This window comes from Fringilla coelebs (assembly GCF_963513975.1).
Source record: "Fringilla coelebs genome assembly, chromosome: Z".
NCBI classification, from domain to species: domain Eukaryota; kingdom Metazoa; phylum Chordata; class Aves; order Passeriformes; family Fringillidae; genus Fringilla; species Fringilla coelebs.
Genome location: NC_140031.1, coordinates 54,193,969 through 54,214,129, shown reverse-complemented (window position 1 = coordinate 54,214,129; position 20,161 = coordinate 54,193,969). Strand labels below are relative to the sequence as shown.

The following is a 20,161-nucleotide window of genomic DNA, read 5'->3' as shown; positions in this document are numbered from 1 at the left end:
AACTAGGACTACCCTGAACTGACCTACTTGCTAACTCTGTAGTTTACAGCTAAACATTTTGTCTTCAATATACGTTGTCACTGATCATTAGAAACATAACACCCTTGTTTTAGAAATTAAATACTACTCTAAAATCTGAAGTTCCAGTAAATTATTACTGCTTTAACTAAGTAGTAGGAACATCCAATTAATATATCTGCATATGTCATGTTCATGTTTTCCCATACAATCTTTTCAAACTCGCTTCAAACCTTCATAACTTTCATAACTTTTATCCTGAAATAGCAGCAAGACATCAATCCCAAAGTATTTTAAAAACACAGAATGAGATAAATTATTTTAAATTGTTTGTAGAAGATCCATGAACAAAAATAATCACCTGACACAATAATCTAGCTGCATGCTTTGCTTCTAGTACTACACTCAAGGAGACTTGCTATTGAGATATTTCCTCATGGTATGATAGAATATCAATCTAGTAAAATACATCACAGTTTACCAACTGAGAAAGAAATTATGAGATTATTATACTGAAATTTTTGTCTTGGGATGAGTTATAGCAGAACACGGATGCTGATACACCACGATGAAATCATGCTGGGCTGCCTTTTCTCCCAGAGGCTGAAGTGGAAGGCAAGGTGGCTATGGCCAAGGGGATGAAGTAGGCGTGGTATCACTAGCAATCTGAGATCCTACTGCCTTCACAGCAACAGTGAAAGTCGCCTGTAACTATCTTAAATGCAAAAGATAGCTTGTCATTTACCGGAAAAATCTGCTTCAGAGATTCCATACCCTGAGTATAGTTGTAGGAAAATAATTAATGGCTGTCACTGAACACTCAGATCTCACACACCCACTGAAGCTGGCCTAAACTGAAATTAAATGAGGAACCATATTTTCTCACCTTAAATATTTTTGTCTTTACCTAGAGGAAAAACACTAAAGACACTGAGAAGTGAACCTCATTCTTGGCCTTGAGCCCATCAAGAGCATTTCCAACACAAAAAAGAAAAACATAAACACCAATGTCTAACCTACTAATCCACAATTAAACGTGCATAAGGCACCTCATAACAAAGAAGTGCTCTTGCCTTAGGGTACTCTGCCCCCTCTCAAAATCAGAAATTCAAAGTATTTGAAACTCACTCTGCTACATTCCCAAACCAAAATGTAATTAGCAATCCAGCAAATCCAGACATGCTCTAAATGTTACAATAAATATTCTACTGAGCTTGACTACAAAATGGTGAGCAGACTCCATGTACTGTACAGGAATATTTCTGTATCTCCCAAAACCACAATATGCCCACACTGAAATCTTCCTGAATCACTAATTCAACAGTAGCTGTGTAATTACAGCTATCCAAGTACTGTGATTCCACTGCATCAAAGGCAGGTTCGCACGATCTCAAAACCGAAAACCGTATTTTTAGATACCAATACAGAACATATCGCATGAACGTTGGTACCAAATCACAATGGTTCAGGTACAGAATGCACTTAGCACTCAGGTACAGAATACTTAGCACTCATTTCACAATGGCCATGACCTTCTTAAATACAACACCTTTTCCCACTGTAGACAAATATATCCTATATGTTGAATAGTCAATAGTAGTGACCCTGTAAAAAAAGCTAATAGCTTCCAGATTTTGAAATGGAAGAGTTAACTAGATTTCAGCTAAAAGAATAGATATACAAAAGTTAAGAAAAATAAAACTTGATTTACAATTCTCAGCATGTGCCTTGTCTGAAATATTAATACAGCGGTTTCACCAGAAGGTTAATCCACTGCTGAACAAATCTGTGACCTGTTTTGAGATCTGTGACCTCAAAAATTACCTCAAATGAAAAAAAAAAAATCTAATAATAGATACTCCTCGCTGCTATAAACAAGAACTGTTCTAAGTCTGTTCTAACAGCAGCATCACAAACACTCCTACTAATTCACTTTAAGCAGCAGAAGCGGCTTGCCACTCTTTTCCTCCACTTGTCAGGTAAGTTGGGTACAGAAGAGTTCTCAATCACTTGCAAAAGCTCCCAGTCATTATGATAATGACCCATTTATTAAGAGAGGTTAGAAAAATTACACAATGAAAGCTGAATCGTTTTTATGCTCTTCAACATGTAACACATAACTTCTTTCATTTACAGACTCCTTTCTGCAAAAGGAAACTGAACCATACTGTAAATACCTATCTGACAGTTAAATTACAGCATAGTGCACGAAATACACCTACATCTTGTCTTCTAATCATGCCAAGAAAGGCTGATAGCATAAAAGATTAGTTCAAAAATCAATAAAAAATATAAAAGTGTTTTCTATTAATTCCAAAAGCCTAAGTGCAATTTCAGGTAAGAATTCAGCAATCACTTTATTTGGAGTATGATAGTATAGTTTTCTTATATCTCATACTTGCATATTAAGAAAATACATATTAAAAAATTTTTTAGAAGCAAAGAGATTCTAAATTCTATCCATATGTTCTTCATTCAACTGACTAGAAACTTCTGCATACTGACTAATGATCTCCAACTCTCTGAGGAAAACACCCTCATAGTTACTGAACGACAAAATTATCACAGAAAAAAGAAAGCAATTTTCATAAAAACCACTTAGTACATAAAACCCAAATGAAAGCTAAATAATGATGAGATTAAATAAGCCACATCTTTAAACTCATTTTAAGAGTTGTTTTTAATAAGTTTGAGGTCCATTTCCCTAAAAAACTAAAAACATTTTTAAAAGGCCAAAAGCACTGAAAGTATGTCCTCTTTAAGAAAGATTCTTCAAATTTTTTCCTGACAAACACCTACATGTTACTGCACATTCACAGGCATTTCAAAGAGCATATTTAAGAGTAAAGTTACAGTTGGGCCTTCTTTTTGAGCAGATTCTCTCCAAAGGAATACAGTTTTGAAATGCTAATTCTTATTCATGAAAGACAAACCACTTTTTATTAAATACAAAGAATTAATACTCTCAGTTCCAAAGTCTTGTGTATAAAAACTGCACATCTATCATATGCCATGCCTATTTTCTCCTTTTTCTCTCAGTGAGCAGAACTACAAAAGAATTCTCTGATCTTTTTTCACTTAAGAATGTCTTCCATTTTCATGGCATTCAGGACACAAAACAACATGACTTAGTACAGAGATTAAGAATACAAATATATATTTTTTAAAAACCCAAGCTACAAGGTGATTAGAAAAGCAAGAAAAAGGGAAATTATAAAAATAAATAAATAGACTTAGTAGACAAATACTGGCTGCAGATAAGGAAATACCGAGAAAACATACAATTTCAAAATGCTACTCTTTTCATCAAGGATGCCTACAAGATTGGAGGAAGTACAAAGATGCTCTGTTAAAAAGGGCTTGAAGGTAAAATAATCTGTAATCACCGTAACATTTTCTTTACTTGCTTTCAGGACGATATTGCCAGAAAATAACCTAGTTTTCTTCTAGAAGTATTCATTCACATGTTAATGCCTCTCCCTCCTCCTCCTTCCACCTCCAAGTCAAGGAGGATTTCACAGGGCCTAAAGGAATTTTATCCTTTAAGCTTCAGGTTATTTCACACTAAGCATAAGTCAATTTACAGCACAAACTGTGGAATCTGTAGTTCTTATTTGTGAAAATCATGGGGTTTTTATAGAAAATAATGGCTCTGCTTACAAGACTAAGATTCCCTTTTCACCAATTGCTTCTGAAACCATAGTTTAGCAGTCACTTGCTATTAATACACAAGTATACATGTAAACATGAGGAGAACAAGGAGAACAACACAATTTAGTACAATTAAAAGCAAACTACACAGTCCACACAGTTATCAAGCTGTCAGCCAATTTACTACAAGTTTGTGCAAATAAACAAAACCAGCTCAGAAAAAGACTACTTTATCGTAAGAAAACCTACAAATGTGGATTTTTAGAAGCGTTTAAGATGGAAAGCTTCAGACAATTTTAACTTTTAGTATGATGCAAAACTGTGTCTCAGAGAAACTTTCTATCTTCATAATTACTATATTACAAATTTCTTCCAGCAATGGCAGCTACTTTTATATGTCCTATGACAGACTCTTCTATAACTTGCACACTGAAGACCACTTCTTTCAATCTATTCTCTCTCTGATCAAAGAACAACCACTCCCCATAAAGCAATACAAGGTCTATCCAATCATGGATAGACCTGGCGGAAGTTTTTTTTCACTCACTATCTCCTGTTTTACATAGGAGGTTTACATACTTGCTTCCTGAATTTATCACTTGGTGGATCAACTTTCCAAAACTATGTTTTCAACTGTTCATGAGATAAAATTACTTAATCTACGTTTGACAGTAAACATGCATGTCATGAAAAATAACCAAACTAAAACCAATTGTCACAGATTACATGAGAACAGAAACAACATAACACTGCAAAGTTTTTTTCTGAAAATCACAGGCCATATAACTTCCTCTGATTGAGGGCCCAACTCCTAAAAATACAGAAAACGTGACTGCTGCCAGATGATAAGAAATCAGCAATCTTTGTTTAACTTCTATGCAGATAGGAAAAAGAAAATTACTTTCTTTATAATGAGCCTTTGCCAAAAAACCCATTAAAACAAGCCTCAAGTGGAGTGCCTGAGAAAGGCTCACAAAGGAGCTTTTAAGGTTCTGTGCTGGGAGAAGCTTTCACTTTTGAATAAAAGCAAGTTATAGCAAAAACAAAGGAGGTACATAATAAAGTTTTTCATAAATATTGATGATGCTTAGTAAGTTACTAGCTCTATCTTCACATTTTCACCCTAAAGGTAACCTCATTTTCATACAAAGAGTCAGAGAGGTGACTCTCCCTTCGGGACAGTCTCCCTGAACTTTAACAGGGCACCAGAGAAAGAGATAAAATTTGTTGCAACCAGCAAATAGGGTTAAGAAGATTGAATGATATCTGAAGTAAAGCAGGATTAACTGTGACTTCACTATGTTTTTATACTAAACACAGTTCCCAGTCTTATTCACTAAATAAAAAGGTAAACATAGTTACACTCACTAAGACATTTTCCCAATAAATACTCCTATAAGGGTTCTTACCTCTGAGAAGCACTGCCTAATTTCTGCAGTCTGAACGAGAAATTACAGTTTTATTCTTACAGCTCCACTACACAGCTCCTTTGCAATTTTAGATAGTTACACCTCCATATTTACAGATAGGTAATGTACCTAACTTGTGGGTTGTCATGCCGCGTTATTTAAAACACTTAAGATCTCAGCTTTCTACTCATCAGCTATTTCACAATAGTGAATGGTAATAGTGTATGGTAAGCTGACAATTTATAACTACTTTCAAAAAAAACACCCATACTGCGATGACTTTCTCCTAACAGCAACCATATAGACTCAAGATTTTGACTACCTACCCACAATTTTATTTCCCATCTAGGAAGAGAAATTGACAATGTTGTGTTTTGCCAAAAGTAATCTCTAAAAACTCCTGGTTGCAAAGCATTCATAGTACAGCAGCAAAAAAAAGTCTATATTCATTGAACATATTAGAAACTTCATTTCACCAGATGTATTCTTCAAAAGAGAAGCATGAAATTTTGAAAGCTACCTGAGAAACACTATCCAGTCATTGCAGCAATGAGCATAAGATCCCAAATTTTAAGGAAAAAGTTAAATAAAGTAATTAAAAAGTATTAAAATTCATCATAACACACACACTTTCAAGGTAACAAAAACAAAGTGGTATGAGCATGTTCATAGTGTATGTCTTTTTAGAGACAACTTTTCACACTAAGTAGGATTTCATTCTAGCTTAAGCACAATCAAAATCAGTGTTACAAATTCCAGACTGCCTTTGCTAAAAAGTCCCTGAACACACATGTAGAAAACCACTGTTAGTATTCCACTCATAAACTTATACATTAGTAAAAAAAAAAAAGGGGAAAATCGTTAATTACTGACCTACTCTAGGAATAAGTTCAAGGACAAGATGTCAAAAGATTTCTTTTTCCTAAATAATAACTGATTTAGAGAATATCTATACCTATTTTACTAGGGTAAGAAACTTCACATCTTCCTAACTGATTATATGGAGTTTTATGAAAGACACAAAAATATCTGAGAAGTTTTAGGTATTGCTCACCTATAACAACAAAAGGTGACAATTGGATCATTCAGGCCACCACCATAAGAGTACTTCTGGGTATAAAAGCACCAAGGGGAGTGAAATGAGAAATTAAAATATTAAACTCCATTTAAACTTCTAGAGATATTTAAGAGGATTAAAACTAGTAAGCAGCAATATGTACTGTATCAATAGAAGTGAAGTAAAGTAAAACTGGATTTGAAGCTATTTAAGTATCACATCAACTTTAATTCAAAATACATGATTAGTAGATTAGCAGTTTGGAGATCTGCAGTATTTTTTCAAAGAGTTGTACAGGGAATAGTCTTGGTTTAAGGTATACCTGTATGTAGACAAATGCTATGATAGGTAGGATTTACTAAATAGTTCAGGACTTCACAGATACACTTCATTGAGTAAGAAAAAAAAAAGTTAAATAATGGAATTTATACATTATTCCACTAACTCATCGGGCTTTTTTCTGCTTTAAGTAGTAAAGAACACTTTATTAAATAGATTTATACCTCTAAACCAGAAAACCTCAGCCAAAAATTGACCCTGGATTACATCACAGTAAAATGCATTATACTGCTTTTTACCTCCAGATCCTAGCTGCTTGTAGAATCTGTATTCCAAATGTAGCTGTGGTGCTCTCGACTTCATTGGCTCCTGATTTAAAAACAAAAACAACATTTAAAACAAAGCCTAAGAACTAATACACTAACCTACTGCTTCCAAGCCACACAGAAAGTTTGAATGTTTCTTCTGAAATGACTGGCAATTAAGAAACAGAGAAAACTAAACCTCTTTCAGGTTACAGTTATGCATATACGAATATTTACATCTTGATTTGCTCCACTGGGCCAGAGTCCAACATGCTAATCAAATAACAGACACATGATGGAATAGCTAAAAAATAGTATGTTTCTCCAAAGCATGTGCATGGTATGTCCTACATTTCTCAAAAAGTGGCATTAATATGCAGTTTACCAGATTAAAAAAAACTCCAAATACCTAATACTCGAGAGATGTATCTTTACAAGAAGTCTTATCCTAGGATCTTAACAAAAAATACCAAATCCTTCCACTAAATAGTAACAGCTTAGCTGTAATCAAGTATCACCATTCCAAACTATGAATCCAAAACAAGCAAAAAAAAGCCCCAGAGTAAGTCTGTGGTTTACACACATTAATGGAATCTCATTTCAGTGTTTAACATGCCACGTGTCAGGGTCTCGCAGAACTAAATGAAGTGACATAGGAATACACATGCAGCCTAAATGGAAACCCAAACTTTTTGAGTATCTCCCTTCGCAAAGAAAAGGTTCCTTAGCACAGATTCTTGAACTAATTTGCTGTGGCATCTTTTAGAAGATATGTTTCTTATGATAAGTAACATGATCTTAAGATTAAACTCCAGCAGGGAATATTTAGGAGGAATTAGGTGGAATTTCTTCACAGAAAGGGTGCTTAGACATTGGCGTGGACTGACCAGGGAGGTGGTGGAGTCACCATCCCTGGAGGCGCTTAATGTTTAAGGAAAGATTGGCCATGGCACTGAGTGACATTCTGGCGTGGTGGTCTTCAGTCAGAGCCTGTACTCAATGCTTTCTGAGATCTATTCCAGCCCAATTGATTCTGTGATTTTCCAACGCATCAGTGATAATTTGTAAACTATTTCCGTAACTACTAGAACTGCAGCACATAGTAAGTAACTCTCAATACGGTTATAAGCAATAACTGATACTGCTGACATCAATTTTTAGGAAAAGCCTGGGCAAAGTGCTCATCTTTTTCTTCCCACCATCATCTTAAAGCTACAAGTTTATAAACCTGTGTTGTTTCTCAGTGTCACATTCAGGGCATAAAAACTATGAGCCAGTGTGCAAGAATGAGAAATTCAGTCTTCTCCCTCAACCCATCTCGCCCCAAGACTTAGTTGTTTCCTATTGCTGCCAAAGTTCCTGACAGTGTATATTTATGCATTTGATCTTGCCAGGATGCCTAAGGTGGATGCCTAAAAGTAAAGAAGGACTAATGTAACAGTTTCTGAAAAGAAAAAAAAAAAAATTTACTGTATCTTTTTTACATTCCAGAGCAATCAGCATAACTGAAAACTGTTATTTTTTGCAAAGAAGTGAAAAGTGAGCAAGAATTTCCTAAAATAAACAAGTGTTAAAAAAATTAATTACTAAGCAAAACTAACTGGGCTACCAAGTTTAGGAGAACAGTTACAGTTTATGAGAAGGACACATGAAATTTAAGGTAAAGTATTGAAGAGAGATAATCCCAAAAAAACCTTTAATGTAAACATGATTCAAAGCAAATCAGCCCAACTTTCAACCTTTAGGACTCAGCTTTCAGAGGTACGAGGAAACCCACTATAAAGTATTTGAAATATTTTAACCTTTTTGGAAACAACATAAATTCAGCAATTAGTTTGGTTGTAGTATACAAGTCTGTTAGCTAGAAAATACACCACACTCGACATCATGCCTAATTAAAACTTAGGATTCTGCCAGCTAAGAAGAAAACAATTTAGTCCACAAAACTCTGCATGTTTTCTTCTTATAATAACATAAAACCCTGGCTAATAGGAAGTTTAATTGTGTTCAATTATACAGTTTTGTCTCAATTGGTGGTACATTAACAACTTAACCCCCCAAGGTTGTAACATGGTCCCATTAAAAGGATGAAAAACAGTTTGTATGCATTAAATTTACAGGAATCGACTTTAAAAAAAAATTCTAGGTAAAAGAAATAGCTTCCAATTTCTGACACACACCCTCTTATGAATGCTGCTTGTCCCAGCCATCAGCAGAAAACAGTCCTGACAAATCTCCAGAAGGCAATGTCCTTAAACAGTCAAACACAGAGCCAAAAAGACTGAAGCTAAACCATTCTTCAGCCGAGAGACAATTAAACACTTTTATCCCCTCCAAAAAAAGTGAAGGAAAAAAAAATGGCAATATGTACTTGTAGTTCCTTTATTGAATGACAGCCTTTAGGAATTGCCTTATTTTTGTAAAATGGCTTAGATAGCTTCCTGTCATTCCAAAATGCAGAGGGAACACATCATCTTGCTCAACAAAGCTTGTTAAAAGGGCAAACACAATAACTTTTTCGGATACAATTATTTTATTTCTGCACATCCCACTCTACAGTACCCAATAACTACACATAAATGAGAAAGGACGGAAAAAGATAAATCACAACAAAATAATGTTAAATGTAATCAATCTTTCACCATAATGTAAGAGTGAAGAATACACTACTGTATCTACAAGTCTAAAAAGAAAACTCAGTAATAAGAAAAGAAATGACAAATCGTAGTTCTTTAGTTTCACCAGTGTTTTGGTATATTTCACCATTTAAAAATAAGCCTGAGTAATACATAACTGTTATGCATATGATGTATATACATACATCATGTTAATCCCAGAGTGGCTTGAAACCAACTTCTCCTCTTACCAAAAGAAACTAGTGTATTTTCTTTACTTAAATAAGCCCAGGTCTTCACTGAAGTATCCTGAAAAAATTGTTCTGGGATCTGCAAAGTTCTGTATACAACCCTCCCTACCTTGCTTTTTACATTCACATCTAATTATTTTAAAGCTTCACTATTAAAACAGACAAATTCTTTTCCCTGCAGAAGACCATTTCTCTCTAAATGACAAACATGGGGTCTTGCTGCCATCAAAGAACTAATGTGCAGCTTATTGAGCCGCAGTTACCTCACCAACAGAAACAGCCACTCCTCTAGTTTATCAGAGAGGTTTTTACCCTCCTTTTTTCTTCTGTGGCATACTTATACATTCAAACACAACAATAAAGACACCTGAAATGTGAAATCTGCTTCAAGTTCATTATGAATTCTTTCTACAATTATTTTTGTCCCAAATACACGTTATAAAATACTATTCAATTTTCAAGTTACTTCCTTTTAAAGGGGCTTTGGAAAAGCAGTTTACTTGAACTATGAGGTTAAAAATGTTCAAGAAGTCTAATAAGCCAAAGCACAATATAAACATTCAACTATTACCTACTTTTCATGGTTTTAATAATTCAGTGAGAACTCATCTCAGTTTATGTTCTGTGTCTGCTTTAGACATTTGTAAGCAATGGCAAACAAAAGCCATTTTCAGGAAAAAAAATTCTTTAAGAGATAGGCTGTAGTTACAGGAGAAGACTAGTCTGTTAAACAGACTTGCACTAGATTTGGATTTACTCATATCCTGGAGGGATTCTAAAAAGGTCTGACTCTAGACCACAGTTATTCCTTAAAAACAAAAAACAGAGAGAAAAAACATTACAATCTTGAAACAAAGTGCAACTTTGTTTCCATGCACAACCCTCATTTATAATAGATTTGAATTTTAGCAATTTAAATCTTAAGAGTGGACTAGTGAATCAGTGAATTAAAGATTACAGTTTAAAAGGCAGTGATGACTACTCTGTAACTTCCTATCTTTCACCCAAAGAAAGAAAAATTTATGTATTTCCAGAAGCAGTTCCATCAAGGAATAAGCATTACCACATTTTGTCTCAAATATTCTGACTGTTATGACAGGAAAAGTGTGAGTGAAACAAAGGGTCCCATGGAGATGGAGTACCAGTGCTCTGAGCCAACTTCCTGCTCCTGATCAGTCCCTCCCAACCAGCTTCCCAGAGAACAGCTCAAAAGGTTGCCTGTGGATCTGCAAACAAAACAGGATGAAAAGTCTTGTTTCCCTAAGTGGCTGCATCAGATCAAGTATAAAAGGAAGCGCACATTGGGCCCCCTTCATGACTTTTTCCTTATCTTTCCCTTTCTTTATTTTGCTATCCCAGCTCTGAACCATCCATGCAGCAGGACTGACTGCAGGAATCTACAGATGGTGAACTTCTTCACTCTCTCTCTCTTTTCCACCTTAATTTCTCTCATCCCTTGCTTTGCCTGGGCAAAGGACAGCTGTCAAATTTTTCCCTCTACTGTACAAAATTAAGGGGTTGTTAGCCAACATCTTTGGAGTCTAATAGTGGGGTTCCAGAGTTATAATAACTGTACAATAAAGCACAAGAGCTCCCCAATGTGTGGTCTGGTGGGCTTTGTTTAGACTCTAAGAATTTACAACAAACGTCACACTCCTACCAATGGCTTGTAACAGTAAATTGGTATCACAGATAGGACTCTTAGCTGGGATGGGCTCAGATATCTCCATCTCTGACTGAGGTACAGGATGGATCAGGATCAGGGAGGAGCAGGACATGATAGCTCAGGAAATTCTAAGCATGGACCCCTTTCGCTTTATGGGAAAGTATGACCTATGCTCATCTTCATATGTGGAGTACTGTGTGCCATGCTGACAGAAACACAAAAAGACAAAAAAAATTAATGACTTCTTACTAAAATGCATAGATGGCAAAAAGAGAGACATATCTATAATATTTGGTTGACTTCTTTACGAAAATGTTCATACAGAGAACAAGATGAGACAGATTTTTTTTTCCTGAAGTATTTAGATAGCAAAATTTGGCTGCAAAACATTTGCAAAAACATTTGAAAGTCTTGGTTGAGCTCTTAAAAAAACATCCAAGAGATTTGGCTGACCAGTTCCAGAGATGTTTGGATACAGAGAAAAATTAAAGAGCAAAATTGACTTTGCTGAATACAGAAAGAGACTTTACCCAATTACTACACCTTGAGCTCTGCAAGGCTACCAAGCAGGAGAAAATACTGAGCGATGTGCTGGGTACCACAGCAGGGATGAGAAGTTGGCCTTGGGAGTAAAGGACTTACACAAGCACTCAGGTAAGGAATTAGTCAGTATGTGAAAGAAGGAGGCAAGATTAGGCTGCTAGATTTTTATAAACAAAGAGAGTGACGCACCCAAGTGAAGGAATCAAAAGTAATGAGGGATGAGGATGAGGATGAGGAGAGAACCACAGGAGTGCTGTTCTGCAAGGAGACAAAGGCAGCTGTGGAAAAGGCTGAAGCCAGGGAAGTGGTTATCGGAAAGACAGAAGTGTAGGCAGCAGTTGCTATAGAGCAGAAAAAAGCTGCAGAAGAGGAGGCCAAGGGATACTGAGAATCTGAGGATTTCACACAGGTAAATGGTCCTTAAGAGTCCTGGTCCCTCATGCAGTGGAACGCCTACTGGTCAAGGTTTAGGTTTCCTGGAGAGGGAGAGCAGGCCTCAGGAGAGGGAGCTGCTTGCTGCTGAGAGCAATCGGGAAAAGAGGCTGAAGGCAGAGGGGCTGTTTGCTGTCAAACATGGTCATATTATCAGGCTTCTGGCACAGCTTCAGCTTCATGTGTATGAAAGAATCTTTCATGAGGAATTTCAGGATGTAGAATCTGGATTCTGGACCACTAGTTAAAACTGAAACCAGAGATGATGGACAGGTCAGCAAACTGCTACAAAATAGTGTCATATACCAGAATCAAAATATCAAAGTTACTGCAGGGTAAGTTAAATGAGGAGAAGGAAGAAACTGTATACATTCCCACCTCAAATACAGAAGTTCACACTAATCCAAGTGGAAGCTTTTAGTTCAAGCACAGGCAAAAGCATAGAGTTTTACAGCAGTGGTTCAGGTATTTACCCAAGCCCAATTCCGCCCAGTGAGACAATGGCAAGCACTTTACTGCTCCAGTGGTACAGGAATGGGCCATGATAAATGCCAGCAATTGTATATTTCACAAAAAGAAGGATAGAGATCAAATTAAACTTAACCAATTAAACCTAAGACTAGGACAATCAGTCTTAGAAGATTTTTTCACTCTTAGAGCAGTGACTTAGATGCCTTTCAGCAGTTACTTGTGACTAGGACAATCAGTTTTAGAAGATTTTTTCACTATTGGAGCAGTGACTTAGATGCCTTTCAGCAGTTACTTGTGGATAGCTACCAATGCTCATGATAAAGAATATTGCGTTCACACCAGTGGATAATACCTTTTCAACCACTGGTTTAAAACAAGGCATTTTTCCTTTTTTCTTTCCTACAAGCACTATGACAAAGTAATGACTAATATTAACATCAAGCATTTTGACTGCATGTTGCTGTTGTTTCATAATCTGCACCTAGCACTACTAACCTGAGATGTTACAGCCATGTGTCCTTTTATCTTCATCCTGTTAAACAAGAACTATTGTAATAAGACTCTAACTCAGCTTGGGAGCTAATACAAGAATTTGTAAGAAAATGGAGGCCTCACAGCCAAGGGTTTTGCTTTGTCATGCCCTGCTTCACACAGGAAGAAACTAAGATTCTTTCTGTTGCCTGTAAGTTTGTCTGCTGTGACATATAGTACTTGTAACACTTGACCTGAAGACCTCCCCTAAAATATGGTTCATACTTGGTATTAGAATTTTGAATAGACATATTTGTACATGCTAAAATTGTAATAGGACCAACACCCTGTACATTTTTCAGTTTAGTACCTGATGCAGGAATTAGCTTGCCACAGAGCCACAAATAACTATCCTAAATCTTACTACAATTATAATTGAAGAATGATGAAATATACAGCCCCTTTGGGGTTGGCTTGGAGAAGTTCAGATGAAAAATCTAGTTCCTAACACTAGAATACCATGCTGGATGGAAATGCCAAGTCTGAATCCCTGTGCCCTATCAATGTTGAATTTGACAATCCCTCGGAGATGGATGCACCATCAGCATACCCATTATTGAACAAGCATTACATGGGGATGCTCAGCCTCACCAAAGGGGAGTCCTCTGTCACCATCCACAATGCTACAACTTCAAGAGGCCTGAGAAAAGATGAAGGAAGCTGCTGACTAGATTGCTGAGCAACTCCAAACACTGCAACCAAAGAACTTGTTCAATGAGTCAAGACCTGGATGCCAGATTTCTTTTGGTTTTAAATCATGGGGTGGGGAAAGTGTTTGACACGAATGGGGACTGTGATACTGGTGGGATTTCTGGTTTTAATGATGAGCATAACCCTTTTTTTTAGCTTTGATTAGCTGTGTACTGTCTACTGCTTCCTCCCTCTCCTAGCCCTGTGTCCAATATATAGAGATCACCACAGTCACAGATGAGCTGTATGCCCTACCAACAGTAAGGAATGTTTGAGCCACTGGGTGGTGTGGAGGACCTTGCATAAGCATGTGTTGTCTCTAACATTCTGACTGTTCTGGCAGAAAAGCTGTGATTGGACGAGAGGGTCTCACTGAGGTAGGCCAGCACACCGCTCAGCCAACCCCCTGCTCCACCTGGAGACTTATGCTCACTTCCCTACCCTGCACTCATTTCCCTGGAGGAGGGCTCCAAGGACTGGCTATGCATCCAAGAACATAAGAGCACAAAAAAATCACATTCACATAAGAGGCTGCACCAGGTTATCTATGAAAGGAAGCAGACTGGGCTCCCCTGCTCTCTTTTTCCTCTCTTTCTCTTTCATTGTGCCACAATTCCCAGCTCTGGACCAGCCACACAAGTGAGACCAAGGCAGGATCTAAGGACTGATGATATTCTTTTGTTCTCTTCCTTTTATGCTTTCATTTCTCTTTCCCCTCATTCTGTCTGGGCAAAGCACAGCTATCAGTTTCTATTCCATACTACATACTGAAGTTTATTGTGGGAGTGGGGAGCTGTGGAAATGCTGTGGCTTGTGAGCCAGCACCTTTAAGTAGTGTGTTGAGGGAGTTGAGAGTTTATTAAAGTGTACTGTAAAAATTACAGGCTCGCTACCCAGCATTTGTGGAAGTCTTCAAATGTAAGGGCTTGTCAGGCAACACCTTTTCAGTATAAATAGTGGGCTGGTTGCTGGACACAAGGTGATCATGCAAAAAAGCACAAGAGCTCCCTAAAGCATGTCCTGTGTCTTTGTTGAATCCTGATGAGAATTCATAATGAACATCATGGCCCCTTCTGATGGGTCATGACATGCTCAAGCAGAAATCCCTACAGCTAGTTTTTTGGTAGTGTTTAAGCATCTGCAGAGGAGGTAAGTTTGAGCAGCAGAGAAATATGTCAAAGGGAAAGGGAAAAATAATGAAGGAGAAGGAAAAGCTGAATAGTGAATAGGAAGTTAAAGTCAAGTACAGGGTCATGTAATAAAAGTAATAAAACTAACAATAAGAAAAGGTGAGCGGGAAAGGTAGAGCAGCTTTTACACACCAAACAGCTATTGCTAAAGAACCACCTGATCACAAGATATCAGTTTGTATACTAGAAGACCAGCAGAAACATACAAACACCACTCCACAGCACTGAAATGGTAAAAGTCCAGCTCTTAAAAGTTTCATTATACTTCTTAAAAAAGTCTATTCTGACCTCTCAAACTGGAGTATGTGCCCAACCAGAACAGGTAATAATGAATTAAGACACATGAAGAAGAAGATTCTGGAACTGTAGCTGTGCTAACAAATTAAATATGCATTTACATATAAACATTATACTTTTAAATGCATATGTTGTACAACCCTTGGACCTCACATAGAAAAACTGTTTAAGGTATTTTTTTACACAAGTCCTGAAGCTGCCCTAAGCACCACAACAAGAAAACACTTGTGTAATTTTGTCCACAAGGGAAAAAGTTTGAGTCAAAAGAGCGCTTGTAAAATACACTTATTTTTAACAGCACAAACACTCCTCAAAGCTGCTGTATAAACACAGCCATTCATTGCACTTGAGAGAAACCCACACAATCTGTCTGCGCTAGACTGTATGGTTACCATTGATACACAAAACATCTGGACTAAGGAGGTGTCTTGCTAGTCATAAGACAACAGTAGGTCAAAACTGGAATGCTACCATGAGGAATGCAAACGCAATTTTAGGATACTGCAGCAACCACACCTGCCAAGGGTAACTGCTTAGACTGCAACATAAACTTAATTCAAGTAAGCCCATTCAGGAAAGCCAAACTTGAACTACAACAGGTGCAAAACAGAGAGGAAGTTAAAAAGTGTCTCATTTACAATAACAAAACAAGGGCTAAGAATAGACCTAATGACCGCTCTGAAAGCACAAAAGTACAAGTGCCAGAGTAAACAAAAGCTTACATTTAAAAAGGAAAAGAATTATATCCCACTGTATAGAAAAAACTGTTAGGAAAAACTCCTGGCGCTGTCACAAATAGGAGAAGAACAGGAAAAAATACAAAATCCAAATAAATCCCATGGTTTGATGCTGCTTTTAGCAGACTTAACCTTGTGACTCAAATCCCTTCCAATCTGGAAATATGTATGTATCTGAAAAACAGACTGAAATAAAAAAAGGGAAAACCATAAAACCATACCAGAAGAATCCACTAGTTCTACCTGCTAATAAATGTATTTTTATCTTACTATAATGATGCAAGCTCCAGTGTTGATTTTCATTATGATTCTTTCATCTGTTTTTCATTGCAAAGACATTATGGCTTTTCATGCCACTAGTGTAAGAGGAAAAATGGAAAAGTTCACTACATACTCAGTTCTTTCAGCACTAGTAGCAAATTACATACATACTTAACTGTATTGGCTCTTTAGTGACTTCAAACTAAGTTACTCAAAGTTGCTTCAAGCTTTTTACTCAGCTGGGAACAAGCAGCTCTAAGATTGAGATATCTGGAAATCAAAAAAGTAAATGTTGCCAATAACAAGTATCACCCGTGACAGCTAAAACCAGCTGAAATGGCAGCCAGGCTTACTAGGTTGTATAAGTCATAAAAAAGCTTTTATAAAAACCGATCAGATTATAAAGTTGTCTTGCCCTACATGATCAAGTAATTAGTGCTTAAAAAAACCCACTACCTTGCAACGTGTTTCTAAATGTGCTTTGTAGCAGACAGTGTTTAAGTAGAAGAATTCTCAGACTATTTTCAACTTTCACCAGACATACAGAGCAAGTTTGAGATATGCTGAAACAAAATGAGTGTAAATCTGACTTAACTTACAATAACCCTCAAAACTGTATCCAGCGTTGCTCTCTCAAGCCATAATTTCATGTTTTAAAATTTTCTACTACTCCCAAAGTAAGTATTTCCCAAAGCAAGGAGAGTGATACCAGTATTTTTCAGGAGTTTATTATGTTTGCAATGCTTTTCAGATCTCTTATCTAAAGCCATGCATTTCTGTTCCCACAGTTTACCTTTCACTTCATGAAACCATATTATGCTATGTCAAAAGTTCTGTGCTACCGCAGCAACAAGAAATCAACTGGAGTACCAAAAATCCTTCAATGATAAGAAGTAACCAAATGAATTTCATCATTAAATACTTAGATTATGAAAACAGACATTTACCAAGAACTTAAAAAAATCCAGAAGGAAAATATGGTGTTACCAAAGTAGTTCCGATGACTGAGAAAAAGCCAAACAATGACGCATTAACACAATATCCAAAAATATCATGTTAGCAAATAAAACATGTCTACCAAAGTGATGTGTAAATACCAGAAGTTAAGAGATGAAAAATACTGGGGGGCAGGAGTGAGGACATTAAAACACATGCAGCCTCAAAAATTTCTGGAGTTTCTCTATAGTCACCTGATATTAAGATTCACAGTAAACTTGGTGTTCCTCTACTTGCTGGACAACAAAGGAATCTACTAAGATGACTGCCGTAGAGCACATCCTTGAAGCAGCATTAAACCATCACTGACTTTGCAAATACAGATTTAGCCTTGAAAACAGTGACAACAATTAGAAACTACTTTCACTCGATATGGCCAAACTACACAATTACATCACTAATTGCTTTTATCTAATTCAATGAAATCATACAAAACTATTAAAGGTTTCAATTAAAGAAATCAACCCATTAACATTTGAAAGGAAAAATGTGATTAGTTTCTCATCCCAAATCCTTTAAAAAAATATTAACTTACCAGCTTAATTGCCACATAGTCATTTGTGTACAAATTTTTTCCTTGAAAAAAGAATAAAAACAAAAATGTGAGACACCAGCTTTTCTGTTCAAGTAAATGCCATTTAAATACCAAGAAAGTCTTCAAAATATTTTTCATCTAAGATGCTAGTGTTCTGGCAGTGACTTAGGAAATATGGGTTTATTAATCCAATCCTTTAATGTAAAAAGCTGTTTTCTTTGAATAGTGCAAGAGGTGGAAATTTCACAGAGTTTCAAATATTTCACCAAGTTTGTGATTTTTTTTTGTATTAAAAAAGCTTGAAAATTAGTAAATCACAATAACCAGAATGTGATATTTTCATAATTACTGCAGAAAACTATTTGAAATTTATTTTTAAATTACCATGCAATTTTGAAACATCAGTCACCAATTAAAACTAGAATTAACTAGTTAATTAATTGAGGACTGGTTTTTTCCTCAATTATGTAATTTACTAAGCTAAAACTTAGGACAGGACAACAACATTCCTGATAGGCTCACACTACTTAGAAAATGCACCTGCTGCTTTAAAAGGGATTCTACAACTGGGTAAGAACTTTTCAACAGGCATCACTTCAAACTGTATGCAATGAGTAAAATATTAAACAAGTTTTATAGATGTAAAATTTTAAAAATAGCAGATAAAGGATAAATTAAGTTGTCACTTCCCCCACTTATTGTTTCTTTACAATTTTCAAATGCATTTAGTGTAAGTTTTCCTGATTTTCTTCTCTGTAGTATTACTCAGGTCTGAATTTCCTATGTTTATCTCAGTTTTGTTAAAGAAATCAAATGAGGAAAAGACATGGACCAAGTCTAAAAAGTTCCCTGTGAAGACAGTTCCACAGAATCATAGAATATTCTGATCTGGAAGGGACCCACAAGGACCACCGAGTCCAGCTCTTAAAAGAATGCCCCACAGAGGGACTGAACCCATGACCATGCTTTGACCAAGTGAGTTACACCAATAGTCAAATACTATGAAGTGCTAATGAATCTTTTAAAAAATAGAGTACTTCTGTAAAGCTGAAACAAGATGCATTAAAAGCTTACATGTCTTAGTGGATCAAAAACAAACAACCGAATAACCTGAGGGTTACAGATTATTTGTAACCTGTACAACAGGTTCACAACAACAAACACATAATTAATGTGAACAGTACACTATAAAGGGGGTCATAGTCCCCTATATAGGGACTAGAGTGGATACCCAGGCATCCTAAGTATTTCTAATTGGATGATCATATCAGATACATTTTTGGTAAAAAGTGTACTTTGCATTGCTTCTGTGTCTTTCCATGGTATTAGAATCTATAAGGCACTAATAAAAACTCTTGCAGGAGCCCTGCTCATTCCATCTCTTAGCTATGTACATCACCTACTCTGAATAAGTAACAAACCCAGTTACAGTTAAGTGACTGGATACTGAGTTCCAAAAACTGTAATGACATGCTCATTCTGAAGCAGCATCAGAAGAGACACTAACTTTCCAGGTGGTTAGTCAGGACATTCGTCTCTTTAAAACACAGCAGACATATATAAAACACCACTGTTGATCCGTCCATAAACACACAACAGGTATTGACTAATGCATCACTTGCAACTGCAACAAGTTCTTTCTTACTACCTTATCGGTTTATTTTAACTGTATCAGTTTACTTTAACTATAACAGATAGTCTTAAAATTAACGGCTCAATATCCAAACCAATTTACTCCTTTGCAAGCTAATGGTTCAAGATCACAAACAGTAATTTGCTACAGAGAGCCAATTTCCCATTTGATCCACAAGCCACTACTGAAGTGTGACCACCAATTTCTTCTCAGATGGAAGAACAACAGCTCCCAACATAATAACTGAATTTTTATCTTCTGAGCACCAACTCATCACTCTACAACTTTATTTCTCCTTTAAGTCCCTCAGGTCTAACCTTAGGATACATGCTCAAAATATATTCCTATCTGGAGAAGTACATCTAAAAAACTAAGCACTTGTGTACACCTTTGTAGAAAGGGTGCACACTGAGTACTTGATACTGTAGCAAGGCAAATGAAAAAATAAAATAATTAAATCAGCATCCATAATAATAATACTAACTCTTGCTTTCAGTAACTTACATTTAAAACATCTTCCTCACAAAAACCAAAAAATAGGGATTTTAAATATCTAGAATATTGGGAAAACCCACAGAAGGGCTGGTGACTGTT

At 36.3% G+C, this 20,161-nt stretch overlaps 1 protein-coding gene across 6 annotated transcripts in view; it reads right to left on the bottom strand.

Annotated features, from left to right (window-relative positions):
- The window catches only part of CSNK1G3 (casein kinase 1 gamma 3), a 71,324-nt gene that overhangs the window by 33,035 nt on the left and 18,128 nt on the right, over positions 1–20,161 (bottom strand). For 4 of the 6 annotated variants that reach the window (XM_084224524.1, XM_084224526.1, XM_084224527.1 and 1 more), the window contains exons 4-5: positions 17,935–17,975; positions 6,714–6,783 (exon numbers count right to left, since the gene is read on the bottom strand). In XM_084224524.1, the coding sequence (XP_084080650.1) occupies positions 6,714–6,783; positions 17,935–17,975 (111 nt within the window). The remainder of the gene's footprint in view (positions 1–6,713; positions 6,784–17,934; positions 17,976–20,161) is intronic. The other 2 variants (XM_084224528.1, XM_084224529.1) reach the window with 2 other exon arrangements.